This window comes from Neofelis nebulosa, chromosome 5 (genome assembly GCF_028018385.1).
Source record: "Neofelis nebulosa isolate mNeoNeb1 chromosome 5, mNeoNeb1.pri, whole genome shotgun sequence".
Taxonomy (NCBI): domain Eukaryota; kingdom Metazoa; phylum Chordata; class Mammalia; order Carnivora; family Felidae; genus Neofelis; species Neofelis nebulosa.
The window spans coordinates 155,614,782-155,632,663 of NC_080786.1; the positions used below are offsets into that span (position 1 = coordinate 155,614,782).

Consider the following 17,882-nt stretch of genomic DNA (forward strand, 5'->3'; position numbering starts at 1 on the left):
TTTGAAAGAACAGCTTGCAAACAAAATGAATAAACTTGGGAGACTTCATCCGTAGCACTACCTGACAAGGAGCTCTTTTGTAGTTTCAATAGTATTTCCACTTGTTCGTACCTAAGTACCTGCGAGTGAGACAGTTTTCCCTTTGGAAACACCCACTGAACTCGGGTGGCCCCTCCCAAAAGCCTTTTAATTGCAACTCATACAAAATAGGAAAAAGAAGAAGAAAAAAAAAAAAAAAGGCAGCCCAAACCCCGTGGGCCTTATTAGGTAGCCGAAACTCATTTTGGACCCTTGATCGCGCTTTCACACAGATCCCTGAGACACCAAAAGCAGTGACTCAGAGCAGAATGACTGCACTGAGGACGTCTGACCACAATAAACTCCAACAAATTCTAACAGAAATCCTCAGGAGACAGAGGCAGGAAACCGAACGCTGTAAATACCGCCGTCGAGGGCACATGGAGGCCGCGGGGTGGGGTTTCCCCGGCTCCCCAGCTCCGGAAGTCGATGCCAACTCCGGGCTCAGGGCCGCCGCACCGCACGGACCCCGGGGCCTGGGATCCACGAGCGTAAACGTGAGTCCCGACCCGATCTGTTACACCAATGTGGTTAAACTCAACATCAGTGAGCGCCTCGTGCCACCTTTGTTTCCTGTCCCAAACGCGCTCGGATTTTCCCTCTGTGGCAGCGATAAGTCAGAGGACGCGAGATGCTTCGTGTGCCCCGCGTGGTCAGAACGGAAAGCCGGGATGTGTACACGCAGCCCGCCCGGAGCGCCAGCTCTGACCACAACGCCTAGCGCCACTGAAGTTTCTGTAAACTTAGAGGCCTTCTAGAAATCCTGTTTTCATTTCCCAAGTCTCCCGTCCTTAATTATACTAAGTGACCCAAGAGCAAGTTTTGTTACTTTATAAAAATCTAAGTATTACTATTGCTGATTTAAATTCCTCACAACTTTCGTACAAAAGAATGTCTACGTGACCACAAAATACCAAATATTTATTGTTATCAAGTGTCAGGATAACTTATTACAGTTGAGGCTTATCATTGTTTTATTGCTAAAGTATCCTAAGATCTAAGTCAACACTGCAGACTACTCTCCCCTTCCTCCTGATACACTGCGGACTCCAGGACGTGGCTGAGGCTTAACTAGAACTTAGGTGTCTGCTATAATCGAAAGAAATACTTAAGTAGTATTTCACGGGCTGCAAATCAGTAAAAAACCAAAACAACCTCCAGTAAAAGAGTATACTGACACCGTGGAATGAGGAACCATGCAAACAACCGGGATCGATCAAAATTTCAACATTGATGAAGTCCAGTCGTCGTGTGACCGTAAGGTCCAGAGCACGACGTAGTTTAGTTTTTCTAAGCTGAGTAAGGACTTTGCTAATTGATATCGATTTCCCTCGAGCTTCTATTCAAGCGTAACAATTTCCAACCTTTATTATTCCTTCTCTTGAAAAAATATTTTGTTTCTCATGCGCGGCTCACAGTTTGGGTTGAAACCTGGGGACCGCCTCCCCTTCCGTTAAGGGGCCGAAGGGGCCGGCCCTTCAGTTGTGGCTTTGTTCGTGACTCCAAAGACTGAAGGCGGTCTTGAATGTCCTGTGGCACAGTTTACACATGAACTGTCTTTTAAATGTGATTGCCGAGAGGGGCGGGGCGTGGTAGAACAGCGTGTCGGATTCCTGGGGCACAAAGAGTTTCTCGGTGGCCGGCGTGGGGGTCTCGGCCACGCCCGTCGGGCTGTCGGGCTCCAGGGGCTGGATCTTGGGCAGCGGCGGGGGCGGGGGCAGCGGGGGCGGGGACGGCGAGTTTGTGGGGACGGGGCAGGCTTCCGGGTCCTTGTGCGCCGGCTCCTCGGCGGCCTGGGACATGTGGGACTGGAAGTGGCTCCAGAGGCGGAAGTTGGTGCGGAAGGCTTTGTTGCAAACGTGGCAGATGAAGGGCTTCACGGAGCACAGCAGCTCCTGGTGCCGCTCCAGCTGCTTGTGCGCCGTGAACGTCTTGCCGCACTTCTCGCATGGCCACAGGCTGCTGTCCTTGCTGGGGCCCGCGTCCTTGGCGGCCGCGCGGGCCTCGGGCGCCTCCTCCTCGGCCTCCTCGGCGGGCTCCTCCTTGACGTGGATTTTCAGCTGCTTCGAAAGGCTGAGGTCCTCGGGGAGGCAGGAAGAATCCTCGGAGTCGAAGTTCACCTGCTCGGAACAGTCGCTGAACGCGGCGTCGTCCTTGGCGGCCGCCGCGTGGTTGGCTTTCGGAGGCTCGGCCTGGGCCTGGGGCCTGGAGGCGGCGGTCGCGTCGCCGTTGTGGTCCAGGCCGGGCAGGGAGAAGTGCTCGGCCGGCGCCATCGTGTTCTGGTTGTGGACCTCGACCTGGTGCCGCCAGATGCTGAAGGAGGACTTGAAGGTACGCATGCACTCGAGGCACGTCAGCTTCTTGTACTCGCACTTGCCCTCGTGCTCCCGCTTGAGCTCGGGCGAGAAAAACCTAAGGCTGCAGTAGGGGCAAACGGTTGCGTTTCGGCACAGCCGCTCGTGGCTTCCTTGCTCTAGAAGAGAAGAGAGCTTAGCATTACAGAGGCGGCACTGGTAAACCTCCTTGTTCTCTACCGGGCTCTCCAGAGAAACATGCTCCCTGGGCTTAGCAGCTCTAGTGACGCCAACGGGCTTTTCTCCCGGGTGCATCTTTACGTGCTGCTTGAACTGCGAGAGAAAGCGATAGGCCTTTCCGCAGTAAGTGCACACGTACGCTCCTTTGGCTCGGGACCGCAAGTTCCTCTTGATGGCTTGGGCCTGGGAGCTAGTCTGCGCCTGAAAAGCGGGCTTGCTGCGCCTCAGCTTAAAGATCAGGGCCTTCTTAATCTCTCGCTCTCTCACTATGTCAATGAGCTTTCTCTGGAACTTCTCGTCCAGCACGGCGTGTGAGCTAGAGGCCGGCGACGGGTTCCTCACCACGCCGTGCTGGGTCTGGCAGTGCGTCCACACTTTGAAGTTCGTGTGAAAGCGCTTGTGGCAGATGTCGCAAGCATAGGGCTTCTCTGGGTTGTGGTACATGTTAATGTGCCGGTGAAGGCCTGCTGTGGATCTAAAGATCTTAAGGCAATGTTTGCATTTAAACTTTTTGTTTGGTCTCGTTCCCTCCAACTCACCAAATTCCTCTTTATTCAAGTCAGAGTCTGGAAAGTCGGCATCGGGGAGAGGAGGGCTCGAGCCCTCCTCCAAGTTCTGTTCGGACACCGGAGACCCGTGCTCGCCCTCCTTTACCTTCTTAAACGGCAGTCTTCGGTCCGCCTGGAACCTCCTTTTGGCCGGGAGTCTGCTCATGTCTCTTTGGTCGTCTTCGGTCTTCAGGGAGAGGTCTCTCGTGACGGACGACGCGGCCGCCGGGTCTCCCACGGTGACTCGGATGATGTCGGAGGGGTCCGACAGCGGGCTGCGGGGCTCCGTCTTGACGTGCACCTCGGCCACGGCAGGCTCGCCCTCCCTGTCCGTGGACTGAGAGGCGCTGAAGGACCTGAGGCGGTGCGGCTGGGGCGCCGGAGTCCGCTCGTCGAGGGCTGACGCGTCGTCGCACTCTTTCACAGACGGCTTTTGAGACAGAGCACAGAACACGTTGGCGGGCACCTCCCCGGACGCTGCCGAGGGCCCCTGGGAAGACTTCAGGTCTATGGCGGGCGAGTAGACGGGAACCTGGCTGTCCATGGACAGCGAGCGCCTGAGCAGACTCTTCACCAGCGGGCCGCTTCTGTCGATGCCTTGCTTTCCGGAACCAGAGCCGCCGGACGGGACCACCAACCCCAGCTTCGAATAGTACAGCAGGTTCCTGTCTTCGCCCGGGCCGCCTCCTTTGCCGGTTTCCTTCAACACGTAGGGGGTCTCCGACGCGCTTCGAAGAGACAGGACGGGCGGCCGTGGTCTCTTCAAGGCCAGCTCTATGGCTTTTCCTTTGGGCAGCTGGCCGCTCAGACACGGTTTCTCGTCCGTCCCCTCTCTGTCCTGCAGCGGCTTGCCAGGCGGCACCGCGTTGCTCTTCGCTAAGCTGCTTCTGTGAGGGTCGTCCACAGAGCCGGGACGCTCGAGGGACTTCACGCAGCCCGCAGGGCCATCTCTGGGCCAAGTCTTTTCGGCTACTGGCGACGCGTGAGGCGCTTCCGCTGGCTTTGGGACGTGGGGCTTCCCGGTGCCGGTCTTGACCGCGAGGCCGGGGGAGGGCCGCGAGGTGTGGCTCAGGTCGGGCTGATTCTGACCGACAGTTTTGCCTCGTGCTTCGTTTCGGCTTTGACACACGATGACACTTCTCTTCTGAGAACTGCTTTCGTCCTCTTCTACGAGTATCTTCTTCCTGTTGGGACACGTTGGAAAGGGTGCCTGAGGTGTTTTCGAGACGATGTTCGTCAGAAAGGAAATCCCGAGGCTGTAGCCCAGCTCTTGGACGGCGGCGAGACTGCCTTTCTCGATAAATAAGGACGAAGAATAAATGTAGTTCAAAACATTATCAAAAGCATCGGGTTCACAAAAATCAAGTTGAAATACGGTTTGGGCCTCGTTCTCCTTATTCGTGAACAGACTCTGAAAATATTCGCTGCTGGCAGCCAAGACATTTTTATGAGCTCGAAACTTCTGGTCCCCGACGATCAGCAGCACGTCACACAGCTGCCCTTTGAGGCGCTCCTCGTTGAGCGCACTGAGGAGGGAGATGGCGTGGGCCGGGTTGATGTAATGCAGCAACCCCTCCATCGCGTGGGCTTATCTGAAAGACAAAGCGCAGAATCATCATGAAAAACGTGCCGAAAAGCTCGCCCTGAGACGGAAAGCTCCTCGAGGGCAGGGAACGCTAGCTGTCTTTTCCTAGGGGCCGACACTGCGCAGACCGCAGGCAGACCAAAGCTCTCCCTTAAATGCCACGGGAAACAGAAGCGAACCGGCCTCGTGGCTCCCGGAGACCAGCGATGGCTGAAGCGGAGCACTTTTAGGACCAAAGACCGTACCACCGTCGGAAGGCTGCTGGAACTTGGCAGCTACGCAGAAAGGCACCACTTGAAATTAAAAGTTTGTTACCTAGGGTTCTTCATCCGATGCTTCGTTCTATCCCTTTTACCTCAGAGAGTAAGTATGAAGTTATCAGGACTCCCGAGCCCGTGATTCGGGAAACAAAGTCAGTCTTGCTTTTGGGCATACTTATACACGACGTGAACCGTTACAACTGGGTCGCAGAGGGGTGGCCTTACCAGACCTTTAAAAATGGGCAAGAATCGGGGCGCCTGGGGGGCTCAGTCGGTTGAGCGTCTGACTTCGGCTCAGGTCATGATCTCATGGTTTGTGGGTTTGAGTCCCGCGTCAGGCTCTGTGCTGACGGCTCCCTCTCTCTGCACCTCTCCCCCCACCCTCTGTGTCTCCCTCTCTCTCTGCACCGAACCCACTTGCATTCTGTCTCTCTCTCAAAAATAAACAAACATTAAAAAAAATTTTTTAAAAATGGGCAAGAATCTGGGGCGTCTGGGGGGCTCAGCCGGTTAAGCATCCGACTCTTGCTTTCAGCTCAGGTCACGATCCCAGGGTCATGGGATCGGGCCCCACGTCTGGCTCCTTGCCGAGTGTGGAGCCTGCGTAAGATTCCCCCCCTTTCTCCACCCGCCCCTCCCTCACGCGTATGCACGCTCACGCACTCTAAAAAAAGTTTAAAAGGCAAGAATCTGTAAAGAGGTAAAAAAGTCACTTACTGATCACTACCGTATCAGTGCTTAACAATGGTTAGAAATGTTAAACAACAGAAGAGCTTGCGTTCTGTCTTATGTCAAACACCCTACCGGCTCCCGAATACAATTTTCTTATCAAATCACATTTTTGACAGCAGCACAGAGGAAACTCTGGCCTGATCTAAACTTCATTATTACTAATTATAAGTTCAAAGGTCTGGATTCAGATCTCTCTGCAACTCTCTAACAACCTAAAGGTGAGACGAGAAAAGGCCCAGCGGCTGGGCACGTGTTCGGGCAGAGACACGGGGTGAGAGGCCACCTCCTTCCTGGCGGTCGGCTAGCCCCTCTGAGCACCAGGTCCTTCACGTGAAACATGGGGGACCGTGCCCTTCTTTAGGGCTGTTGCGAAGGTTACGTGAGCTAGCATCTCATACACGGTAACCATTTAATTCGGTGTCAAAGAAAAGGGCCCATATTTGCACCACCCATGCTCTCGATGAAGGGAAAACCATTTCATACACAGACAACGCAATCAAAGCTGACCCTTCACTTGGGCTTCTGTCACTGTAACACCTCTGTGGTTTGACTGCAGTGTCTTCTGTAAAACAGTTATGATTTACAGATGCTGGCGAGGATGTGGAGAAACGGGAACCCTCCTGCACAGCTGGTGCAGCCGCTCTGGAAACAGTGCGGAGGTTCCCCCAAAAATTAAAAACAGAACTACCCTATGACCCAGCAGTTGCACTGCTAGGAATTTACCCAAGGGATACGGGAGTGCTGATGCACAGGGGCACATGTACCCCAATGTTTACCGCAGCACTTTCAACAATAGCCAAATGATGGAAAGAGCCCAAATGTCCATCATCTGCCGAATGGATAAAGAAGATGTGGTTTATACATACAATGGAATACTACTTGGCAACGAGGAAGAATGAAATCCTGCCGTTTGCAACAATGTGGACGGAACCGGAAGGAATTATGCTGAGTGAAATAAGTCAGTCGGAGAAAGATATCCTATGTTTTCACTCACATGTGGATCTTGAGAAACTTAACAGAAGAGCATGGGGGAAGGGAAGGGGAAAAAAAATAGTTACAAACAGAGAGGGAGGGAGGGAAACTATGAGACTCTTAAATACAGAGAACAAACTGAGGGTTGATGGGGGCTGGGAGAGGGGAAAATGGGCGATGGACATTGAGGAGGGCACTTGCGGGGATGAGCACTGGGTGTTGTATGTAAGCCAATCTGACAATAAATTATATTCATAAAGATAAATAAATAAATAAAATAGTATGATTTGGGGCACCTGGGTGGCTCAGTAGGTTAAGCGTCCCACTTCGGCTCAGGTCATGATCTCACGGTTCGTGAGTTTGAACTCTACGTCGGGCTCTGTGCTGACAGCTCGGAGCCTGGAGCCTGCTTTGGGTTCTGTGTCTCCCTCTCTCTCTGGCCCTCCCTCGCTCGTGCTCTGTCTCCCTCTCTCTCGAAAGTAAATGAACATTCAAAAAATTAAAAAAAATAGTTAATGCGTTTATTTTTGAATGGATTCAGAGTAACGCGGATTGTTTGTGACCGTTTCATCATTCTGCAGGGGGCAGGTTGTAAGTGTACGAAACCTGGCACGCAGCACACTGGCAAGTTCTCCTCTGGTTTCAAAGGATCAGCCTCTGCCGGTCCACCAGCATGGGGGCTCCTCAGAAGAGCCCACAAAGAGTCTGCTGGGCCCCCAACCTGGACTCAGTGAGCACGGCATACAAGCTGCTTTACCGCTGTTCTGACCCCCTGATGGTGCTGGCTCAATATAATGGGCTCAGAGACGTGCCTGCTTCCAGAGACGGTGCCGGGTAAGCAGCTTGTCCCCAGACACATGCTTTGGTCAGAGTGTACGGAGTTTCCGTTCATTCCTGCCTTTCAACATTCTGTATCAACGGCAAATTTTAATTCCTCTATCTGTGACTGCTTGATAGAGACATCTCCCTTCCTCTTTTCTGTTGGCCATTTTAATTTCTTCCCTAATCCTACTGTCATGTCTTAACATCATGCATTTGTTTACCCAGACCCTTGTCACCTTTCACAAAGGTCAGCAGAAAAAGAAAGCAACTTGTAATGCCACACTTACCAACCCAGCTATGCAATGACCACGGTCTTTAGCGCTAATAGTTTTTGAGAAACCCAGCTCAGAAAAGCAAGACGCAGCATTAAAAGCACGGACGAGTATTTTTCAAAAGCGTTTCTTAAAATCAATTTAGTGGTTTGACACCAGCAATTAAAAACAGATAAAACGACAGGGACAGAGTAGAAAATGTCCACGTGGCTCAAACACAGTAAGGCTGCGATCTCCTGACACCTGTGTTTCAGTCTCACGTGCTCACATCCACAGATGTAAGTATGTGCGATGTGCTCCTTCCCGCGAGTCCGGGCCAAGACAGGGCTCCGGGCTGGTCAGTCTCTGGGGCTCAGTTTCCGCCACTGCAAAATAAGGATAACAGCGGCTACCACACCATGCAGTCGTGCAGATTAAAGGAGAAAACGGTGGGGCGCCTGGGTGGCTCGGTCGGTTGAGCGTCCGGCTTCGGCTCAGGTCATCATCTCACGGTCCGTGAGTTCGAGCCCCGCGTCAGGCTCTGTGCTGACAGCTCAGAGACTGGAGCCTGCTTCTGATTCTGTGTCTCCCTCTCTCTCTGCCCCTCCCCTGTTCATGCTCTGTCTCTCTCTGTCTCAAAAATAAATAAACGTTAAAAAAAAAAAATGTTTTTTTTAAATAAAGGAGAAAACGGTGCTGCCATTTACGGAGCACCTACAGCACAGTGCAAACCGTGCCAGAGCTCCACAAATCAGTCATTCACTCACTCGACAAAATGCCATCTGAGAAGCTCTGAAGAAGGCAAGGAGCCATGGCAATCACCCAGGGAAGGGCAGCGCGAGCGGCACGGGGCGCAAGAGGCAGCAGGGCTGGAGCAGGGAGCCGCCGACTGCAGGGCTGAGCGAACCGCAGGCAAACTGAGCTTTCTGCCAGAAGTGAAACCGAGGGTCACTCCAAGATTCTGGGCAGAAAAATGACAATGACTTGAGTTATGTTTCAAAACGATCCCTCCGGCTACATTGTCGAGAAGAGAGCACGGAAAACAGGAAAGGTGGGAGGCCAGCTGGGAGCCCGCAGCAAGGAGGCAGGGGACAGGTGATGGCAGCCTGGACCAGCTGGCAGCCTGCAGCAGTGACCCAGGGGAGACAGGACGGTGGGGGAGCAGGGTAGTAGCAGGGGAGCCGAGGCAGTTAGTTACTAGGACGTCTAACGGACTGACTGTAGAGGGTGAGAAGGCGAGGAATTAAAGAAAGCGCCACGAATCCGACCAGAACAGCTGGAAGGGTGTCCTTACCGGAGATGAAGTTTGATAGAAAAATTGGCTCGGGTTTTTTCGGGAATTCAGTCTGATTTTCCAAACGTGAGCAGACACCTGCTGCCGAGTGTGCCTTCTACGGGCGCCCCTTCTCGCTCCTCGTTCCCTACGACCTCCTGTGCTTCCTGGGATCACTTCCCAAGCAAACATCCACTCTGCATTCCCGTCTCAGGGTCTGCTCGTGGGGGAATCCAAACTGAGACACCCAGGGATGAAACCACAGGCACAGGCCGAAAGGCTGGGCGAGGATGAAACCACGGGACACTTCCATGTTCCTGGCCGTGTGGCAACTGCGACCCCACACCGTCCGTCCCCCACCACTGCATGCCACAAACGACGCGGTCCAAAAAAGTGTCCTTCTTTTGCTTTTCTCAAATGATCGTGATCGCTGTTTTTGTTCCAAGTCCCTACTTCTAATCCCTTGAACCACAGGCTCCCATACTCTTTGAGCGAAAACGTTCGGGAATTAGGAAAAAAATAAGTCACTCAGAGTGAGGCCTTAAGAGAAAGAGTCGCTGTCCCCGTAAACTGCTTAAACCATTCATTTGGCTACAGCCGCATTTAGAGCCCCCCACGAGACCACCGGCTCGGAAAGTGGCCGGGCACGCGCAGTCCTGGCACGCAGTGTGGGACGCAGCTGGGCATCTCCCGTCCCACTGCCCTGAGCGCTAATGGACACCCACGAGTGGCTCGGATTCGCGTGCCTGCTCTGCCACACGTGGCGTCCACATGGCGTCCACATGTTTACGCCTTAACTGCGTACCTACAGCAACCCTGGGAGGTGGGTACTCGGTTATTTTAGAGACGAGGAAACAGGCCCAGAGGGGCAGTAACTTGGCCCAGGTCACGCGCACAATGAACAGCCGAGCAGGACGCACACCAGGGGACCTGGCTCCAGGGGCCACGCTCTTTAACCCCTACGGCGCTCCTGTCGCTGGTTTCCTCCCTTAATTCCCACACTAACATCTGAGCTGGGCACTGTGCAAACCCCTGTCCTATACAAACGAGGACACGGAGGCACTGAGAAGTCACGCACTGTACCTAAGGTGACTCAGCGAGAAGCAGGGCCAGCTGCGACTCGGGTCCCAGAGCCTGGACTCCGTCATCACATTACCCGCTTCTCCTAGCCCGGTGCGTGTCCAGGATGTACTGGGCCCGGCTAGACGCGGAGGACGGAGGCCTGAGAAGCGTGGTCCCGTCTGAAAGACTTGTGTGGGACCAGGACAGGTCAGTCCGTCACCACGCGTCAGCATGCTGAGCACCACGCAGGACGGGGGCGGCGGTCCGGACGTGGCGCAGGTGCAGCCGAGAGGGAGGGCAGGGAAGGCATTCTACAGAACGAGCAGGAGTCAGAAACCTGGGAGGAGTCAGGCAGGACGCGTGAAGGGCATTTCAAGGACAGGAGACAGACAGAGCGCGTGGCTGGAGCACAGGCTGCCCGCAGGGAAGGCGGGTGATGGGGCTGCAGAGGGGAAGGAGGCACGAGGGCCCCGAGGGCTAAACGAAGACCAGTCAAGATCCTAAGAGGAGCCGGATCCCTCTGTCCTGTCCAGCGGCCCGGGACAAAGCCTTGAGATGTATGCAGCGCGGGCCCCTCACGGGCCGGCTGAAGACCTTGCTTTTACCTTTGTAATTACTGAAACTCAAGATCGATGGGCCCTTTCCCGGTCTAGCTGCAAACAATTAACAATTTGGATTTTTGTGTTTTAAGGACAGTAGGTATATTTATTCATTTACACCCTGTTTAACAACGTGACTGAAAATATAAAATGCTCCATTAGGAATGCAGGCAAAAGGGGGGTGGAAATCACAGCTGCTGAATTTCCTGAGATAACCCAGCCAGACCCTTTGTGGCTGGTGGGTGTGCGGACTGAATGTCCAAACCCCTTTGCTTTTTCGGCTCTTCAGCCCTCGTAAGGCCAGCTTTGCTACCGAACGGACTGCCTCCTCCACAAATCTGCGGGCTCATCAGACTCCAACCTCTCACGTACGTTTTAATTATGAATGACCAGGACCTCGGACTCACCGAAGACAGCGCATCACAAATCTGAAAGCTCTGACATGTAAATGCACACTGCCACCGCGTCCACCCCCACGCCCTTCCCATGGCTTATCTCCACCTGACTCATCGGTGAAGAGTTCCTGCTATCACTTTAGTCATAGTGAAAACCTGGCGCTCTTGAAAGGAAAGTGGGTGAAATGTGGACGAAAAGAGCCGTTTATGATGGACGGAAAGAGCTGAGTGGAAATCCCCCAAGGAAAACCAGATTCTGAAATAGGGCTGGCTCGCTTACCACTTGGATCCTCGCACACAAAAATCTTCCCAAACTCTGCCTGAACTGTTCCTATTTCATGCGGTTTCCTGCAATTTCAAAATGAGAATCTTTATGCTTAACAATTCATGGAAGTCCCAGCTCCTGGAAAAGACGTTCAAATCAGTTGGGTCTCCAGTCCTGGCTCTGCCACTGATCAGGCATATAACCTGGTCAAGGTCACTTGACCTTCCTGAGTAGTAGCTTCCTTAACCTGTGAAGTGGGGCTAACCCTGCTTACCACGTGGGAGTTTTATGATCAACAGAAGACACACTATGTTCGCAAGCTCCCACTGTATGTAGTGCTTCCTACACGGCAAGCAGGCATTTTACTTCCTTCCTCTCTTCCCTTCCTGAATGTACGTGGTCCCGAGTGTTCTAAAGAGTCGCTGGCCTGTTGTCCGATAGCTCACGTTCCCACGGGAGGACAGAGACGTACAAAATTAAACAGGGTGACGGATGCCAACAGTGCTACAAGAACACCGATTTCAGGAAGCACTTAATTTGGCCGGGAGGTGGGAGGGTGGGTGGGCGCACAGTGGGGACATCAGAGAAGACCTGGGACTCACGCTCGACTATCGGAACGGCAAAGGTTCCGTTCTTCCCGTTTTTACTACAGATACTTTTCAGAAACACACATCTGATTGCGTCAGGGCTTTAAACCCCTTATGGGGCGGGGAATCCAAGTTCCAACTCCCCAGCATGGCTACAAAGCACTCTGCAACTGAACTGCAGAAAATTATTTCATACCAATACCTCAGATTCCCTAGGTACTAAATGCCACGAGAAGCGGGGATTCGTATCTTAATAGAAATTGATTCAATGCAAATAATTTCCTCTTTATACCAATGTTAGCGGAAGGAATTAAGATCGTTAAGGGGATGGAGGGAAGGTAGATGATTTTGGAAGAGAGCATTCTTGTGACGTGGACAGAAGACAGCAAAGCACAACAAAGCACTGGTATAATGGGCACCAGGAGGTGAATGAGGGGCCCAGGAAGGGAGAGGGGAAGGGACCGAGATAGCCCACTGATTTTCACGTTTTGGAGACTAAAACTCAGGCTGGTGTCAGAGCTAATATACATTACAAATCAAACTCCCTGCTGGACTAGCCCGTAAGAGCCTCGGTACCAGTTCTATAGGAAAATGTCTGTTTACATCCACACCCGAACCGAACTCTGGGCGCACAGTCCCTTGGAGCGTTGGGGACCGCTTCCACAGTCCCCACCATTATGGCAGAGAAGAAATGCACGTAACACAAAGCAAACAGAAGAGCAAAGCGTCTACGCTTGACTCTGGAACACGAGCACACACGTACCACGCAGCCCCAAACCTTCGCCGCTGGATTTAGGCCTGACTCCCCACGAGATTTTATTACTCGAAGGAGACCAGAAGTGCTCTCAGTTGGCTGTTATCACTCCCTCAGTGACCAGACAGGTGTCAGAAATCCTCCAAAGAGCCTCAGATTGCAGAGCCAGCCTTACTTAATCCGACCCTTCCCGGGCAGGAGTGCCGCTCCCTTGGGGCCCCCGTCACCCTGTTTTCAGTCTCTCGGGGAGGGGCTGGCTCTGGCTGAGGATGTGCTCCCTTCCACAGCACAGCTCCGGCCCGTGCGGGGCACCTCAGTCGGCGAGCAGCCTGTCTGCTTCTGCTTGGGCCTCCTGCTGGAAGAGGCCCAGCCCTGGGTTTGGCTTTGAAGACCACCCCCCCCCCCCAACCCCAGTGAGTGAGTGTGCTGTGCTGCTCTGTCCCAGCTCACGGGTAGGCACGCAACCAAAGCCAAGCAGATCAGAAACTTTCTGTCTGGAATACGGGCCTGCGAAAACCAATAAAGGCAGCAAATGAGTGGAGAGGATTTAGCGCAGCAGTGACCTAAAAATGCAGTATGCCAGTGCCCACTATGCCCATTCCAGCCAGTTACCTTCGTTTCCGTACTTCCTGGCCCAATTCTTTAGCTTTTTCTTAAACCTCTGGAGCAATCCTGCATCTTTACAATAAATTCCTTGTTCTACTCAAGCTAGCCTGTCGGTTTCTGTTCTTCTTCTTAAAGGACCCGAACTGATACATTTCCAAGTGTTACTCACTCTTCCTGCCGCACTCTCCAAGTCCATCCTTTACAACCCTGCTGCTGCACGGAGCTTCCTAAAACGAAGCTTCAAGCATCCATCAGGCACACACGCAGCTAACGCTACTACTAATTTATTTACTGAGCTCTTAGTATGTGCAAGGCGTGTTTAGACATGCCTGAAATATGGGCGCACACAACAGATGAGGCCTCCGGATTCTAGTGGGGTAAATCAGATAATGAGCAAGGAAACAAATGAAAAAGGTAACTTCAGATTACGCCATGTTAGTAAACAGGGGGCCATACCTGGGTGGAGAAACGGGGTTTGGAGAGGGAGTCTAAGAAATGCCTCGTGTGACATTTTAGCTGAGACCTACAAGTTGGGTGAAAATATGTAATGACAAAAACAATGGTTATCTGTGAAAACACAGAAATTTAAAAACACAGACTCTATAGCTCTGTAAATCTGGTTTCAAACCACTTTTTACATTTTCTTTCCCTTCATTTTTCCCGTGTGACAACTTCCTGCTTCAGATGCCGTGTCTCTGAGACAGAACCCGAGTGTCCTGCTTCCTCCACTACCAGATCTGAAATGTCCAAGGCACCCCGTGGAACCTTCCCCCGCATGCGACTCAGCTGAACATTAATCATCTTTCAAAGCTCAGCTCAAGTCCAATCACTCCATTAAGCCTTTGTCATGGGCTGGACTGTGTCCCCCTCTCTGTGCCCCATCACACACTCAAGTCCTAACCCTCAGAACCTCCAAATGCAAGCAGATCTGGAGATACAGTCTTTTTTTTTTTTTTTTTTATTCTGAGAGAGACAGCACAAGCAGGGGAGGGGGGGGGAGGGAGGGAGAAGGTGCGGGGGAATCCCAAGCAGGTTCTGAGCTGCCAGCACAGAGACCCATGCGGGGCTTGAACTCAGGAAATTGTGAGATCATGACCTGAGCAGAAATCAAGACTCAGATGCTTAGACGACTGAGCCACCCAGGTGCCCCTGGAGACAGAGTCTTTAAAGGGCTCATCAAGTTTTAGCAAGGACTTTAAGGTGGACCCTAATTCAATCTGACCGGTATCCCTCCAAGGGGAGAGGAGGACAGGAGCACGTGAAGGCAGAGAGAACGTGGCCCTCTACACACCAAGGAGAAAGGCCTCAGGAGAAACCAACCCTGCCCAAACCTTGATCTTGGACTTCTAGGCTCCAGAACTGTGAGGAAATAAATTGCTACTAAGCCCCCCAGTCTGTGGTACTTTGTTTGGCAGCCTTAGCTAAGGAATATACGTTCCTTGACCACTTCGGTTTATGAGCAAATACCTTTCAACTCCTGTATCACAGTCACACCATTTACATAACGTTTACTTGGTTTGTCTCCCCAACAGAACGGTAAGCTTATGTAAGGACTAAAAACCTATTTAATAGATCCTGATACCCTTCACAATGCCCAACAAAACTCCTTGCACAATATTTGTTGATTTTTCTGTACTCTGACAATCCAACTACAGGCAGGAGTGGAAACTGTGCCTTGTATTTGTTTTCCTAAAGTAAAGCCGGTCCCATCACAGCCTTTTCGAATACTATACAGATCTTCCCGTTGCTTCCTAGATAAAATCCAAACTCCACAGACTGGCATACAAGCTTGTTCATGTTCTGGCCATACTTTTTCTTTCCACCCCCTTCTGGACACTCCTTACCACCCACCCTACAAACCTGTGCACCCAATTTTCACCACCTGACATACCTTTCCAAGTTCCCTTGGCCAGCCTTCCCAGAAAGCTCTCGCTCAAATGTCACGGTCTCTACAAAGCTCCGGTTGCTGTGCCCGTAGCCCGTGGCCCAGTCCTACCTGAACTGCCACAATACTCCATCCACATCTTCTGGGGTTAACGCAACTATTTGGAATGATCTGTGTATCCCTAACGCTCAGCACAGGCCTGGCAAGCATCTCCCAGGTAAAGAGAGAAATCCATCCGTACGCTCCAGGTCCAAGCCCCGCACCCGCTCACCTTCACTGCTCCAGCATCTGCTAGAGCTTAGCCCGTTGGCAGCCCCCCTTCTCACATGAGCTCTCGGGGCTTGAAGGCCCCCTGGACGAGGGCTGCCAAACCCGCATCTCTGCTCAGACTTGCCCTTGGGCCCACGGGGCTCACTGAATGAACACTTCCATCACCCACGTGCCCGGGGCAGTCCTCACGCCCCCCCCCCCTCGCCCCTACCCCACATCTGCTTGTCCTCACACGTTCCTTATTTGGTTAGGTATGCTGACAACCACCAGGTCTCCCAAACCGGAAACCTCTCTCCTCTGCAGCCCATCACCGGGCCCTGGCAAACCTCACTGGTAAACAGCTCTAGAATCAGCTTTGGGGACCACGAGAATTGTCCCTTCAGTCATCCCCCGCTCACCCAGACACTCCCTGGTTACACATCCCCTACCATAAACACTGTTAACGTTCCTGAAGGACTGGGGTTCTATCCTTTCCACTGTTCACCGCACACAATGAAGTGCGCGCCACCTTCAAGAGCGTTGAATGAAATGAATGAAACATGACGTTGCTTTCACGCAGACCAGTGCCCCCATGTCCACTTTCTTCCTGTTCTTTCACATTTAGGAATACTTAAATTTAACAGTAATGACAATTAGACGTTAGAGGTGGAAGAGGTTATTTACTCCAAGCATCAGAGGGGAGAAGAGCTGCCAATGGAAAATCCAAAACCGATCAACCCGCTTTGTTTTTCGTTTTTTTTTTAAAATTTTTTTTTTTTAACGTTTATTTATTTTTGAGACAGAGAGAGGCAGAGCATGAACAGGAGAGGGGCAGAGAGAGAGGGAGACACAGAATCTGAAACAGGCTCCAGGCTCTGAGCCGTCAGCACAGAGCCCGACGCGGGGCTCGAACTCACGGACTGTGAGATCATGACCTGAGCCGAAGTCGGATGCTTAACCGACCGAGCCACCCAGGCGCCCCCCGCTTTGTCTTTTTAAACGAGGTGCACAGACCACAATGCAGGCCCCTTACTGATGACTCGGGGTCATCATCATGGCAATCACTGGACTATGCTGTAATACAGTGAGGCCCTCAGATGCCAGAGGGGAGCTCCTGCACTACAAAACCCCAGGAGGCTGTACTACGCGGGGGGTCTGATTAACCTCTGCCCTCATGGACCCCCGTCTGGCAATCCCGAGGGAGAACCAGTCTCTGAAAACACCCCACCTCCAAACGTGCCGCTCAAGTGGCATTCTCCAGAACCACGCAGCCCTGTGAAGGGCTCCGGCCGAGGGGCTCCCCCACGCTACAGGCGTCTACAGGGCGCTACTGAACTTGGTCGACCTAAGCGGTCCGGGCGAGAACACACGAAAAGATCACGGGGATTCCCGCCAGCGGAGGTCTCTGGGCCGGGTTCTCCAGAACCGCTGGTCCCAGCCCACCCCCCTCCTCCCCACCGCTTCCGGTCGCAGATTTCGGCCGGGCCTGTCTCGAGTGGGAAACCACCCGCAACGGAGCAGAAACAGGTCCTCCAGGGGCTCTGGAGGGAAACGAGTGCGCTCCGGGGTCCACGCGTCCGGCAGAGGGCCGGCCAAGGAGGCGGGCTGGGGCGGGGCCGGCCAAGTCCACCCGGGCTACTGGCTGGTTTCGCCTGCGGTCGCCGGGAGGGACCCAGGGGCTACGGGGCGCTGGCCACGGCAGGTGCGGGGTCCCACTGCCCCCAGCTCCCGCGCACACTCGCGCCCCCGCCCGTCCCCACGCCTGCACGGGACTGCGAGCACGTGCCCTCGGCCCGGAAGGCGTCCCAACCGCTCCGCGCAGGTGCGCGCGCCAGGGCCGGGCACGTCCGGCCCAGGGGGCACCTGGCCGGGCGAGGGAAGACCAGCCGGGGACGGAGCGTGCGCAGTGGCGAGGGCGAGGCCAAGTGCGGGCAAAGAGCATGCGCAGTGTGAAGGCACAATCGGCTACGTGGGAGCCTGGGGCATGCTCGGTGAGAGCCCGGACCCGGCGCACGCGCAGAAGCGCTCGGAACCCGCAACCCGCTGGTGGAGAGAAAAAAGAGGAGAGAAATCACCTCAGAGTTACGTCAGGAAAGGCCGCGTTTTGCGAGGAGGCTGTGGCCTCCCGCGGGGCCCCGCAGTTCTTCTAGGGCGAGGGGCGTGACAGTTACTCACCGGTCTCCAGCCCCGAGGCAGTCGCCGGGCCCCTTTCCGCTCACACTCGGCTCGCGCGCGCCGCAGCCGCCGCTGCCGCTGTGATTCCATCCATCTTGAATTTGACGTCATCCCACACCAGGGATGAGGTCATCGCAGGCAGCGCTCGTCACGTGCGCGGCGCTGTGATTGGGCGGCTGGCCCCGGGGGGCGGGGCGAGGGAGGTGCGCCGCGCCGGGGGCGGGCGAGGGCGGGCCTGACGGGCGCGCCG

The 17,882-nt window shown here is 53.8% G+C and overlaps 1 protein-coding gene across 4 annotated transcripts; it reads right to left on the reverse strand.

Moving 5' to 3' along the window:
- Positions 1-974: 974 nt before the first annotated feature.
- On the reverse strand, positions 975-17,837 carry ZBTB21 (zinc finger and BTB domain containing 21). Of its 4 annotated transcripts, none has more exons than XM_058732085.1 (3): positions 17,633-17,837; positions 3,152-4,752; positions 975-2,551 (listed from the first exon to the last, which is right to left on the reverse strand). In XM_058732085.1, exons 2-3 carry the CDS (start codon positions 4,737-4,739, stop codon positions 1,557-1,559), a joined length of 2,583 nt encoding a protein of 860 aa, XP_058588068.1. In that variant the 5' UTR covers positions 4,740-4,752; positions 17,633-17,837; the 3' UTR covers positions 975-1,556. The 4 variants fall into 4 exon arrangements, with proteins under 4 accessions (XP_058588068.1, XP_058588066.1, XP_058588065.1 ...); XM_058732083.1 differs by adding an exon at positions 11,392-11,459 and having other exon boundaries at positions 975-4,752; XM_058732082.1 differs by having other exon boundaries at positions 975-4,752.
- Between the last annotated feature and the right edge of the window lie 45 nt (positions 17,838-17,882).

What these genes read in the sequence shown, in the direction of transcription:
- ZBTB21 (XM_058732082.1), bottom strand. Translation starts at nt 4,739, where the DNA reads ATGGAGGGGTTGCTGCATTACATCAACCCGGCCCACGCCATCTCCCTC.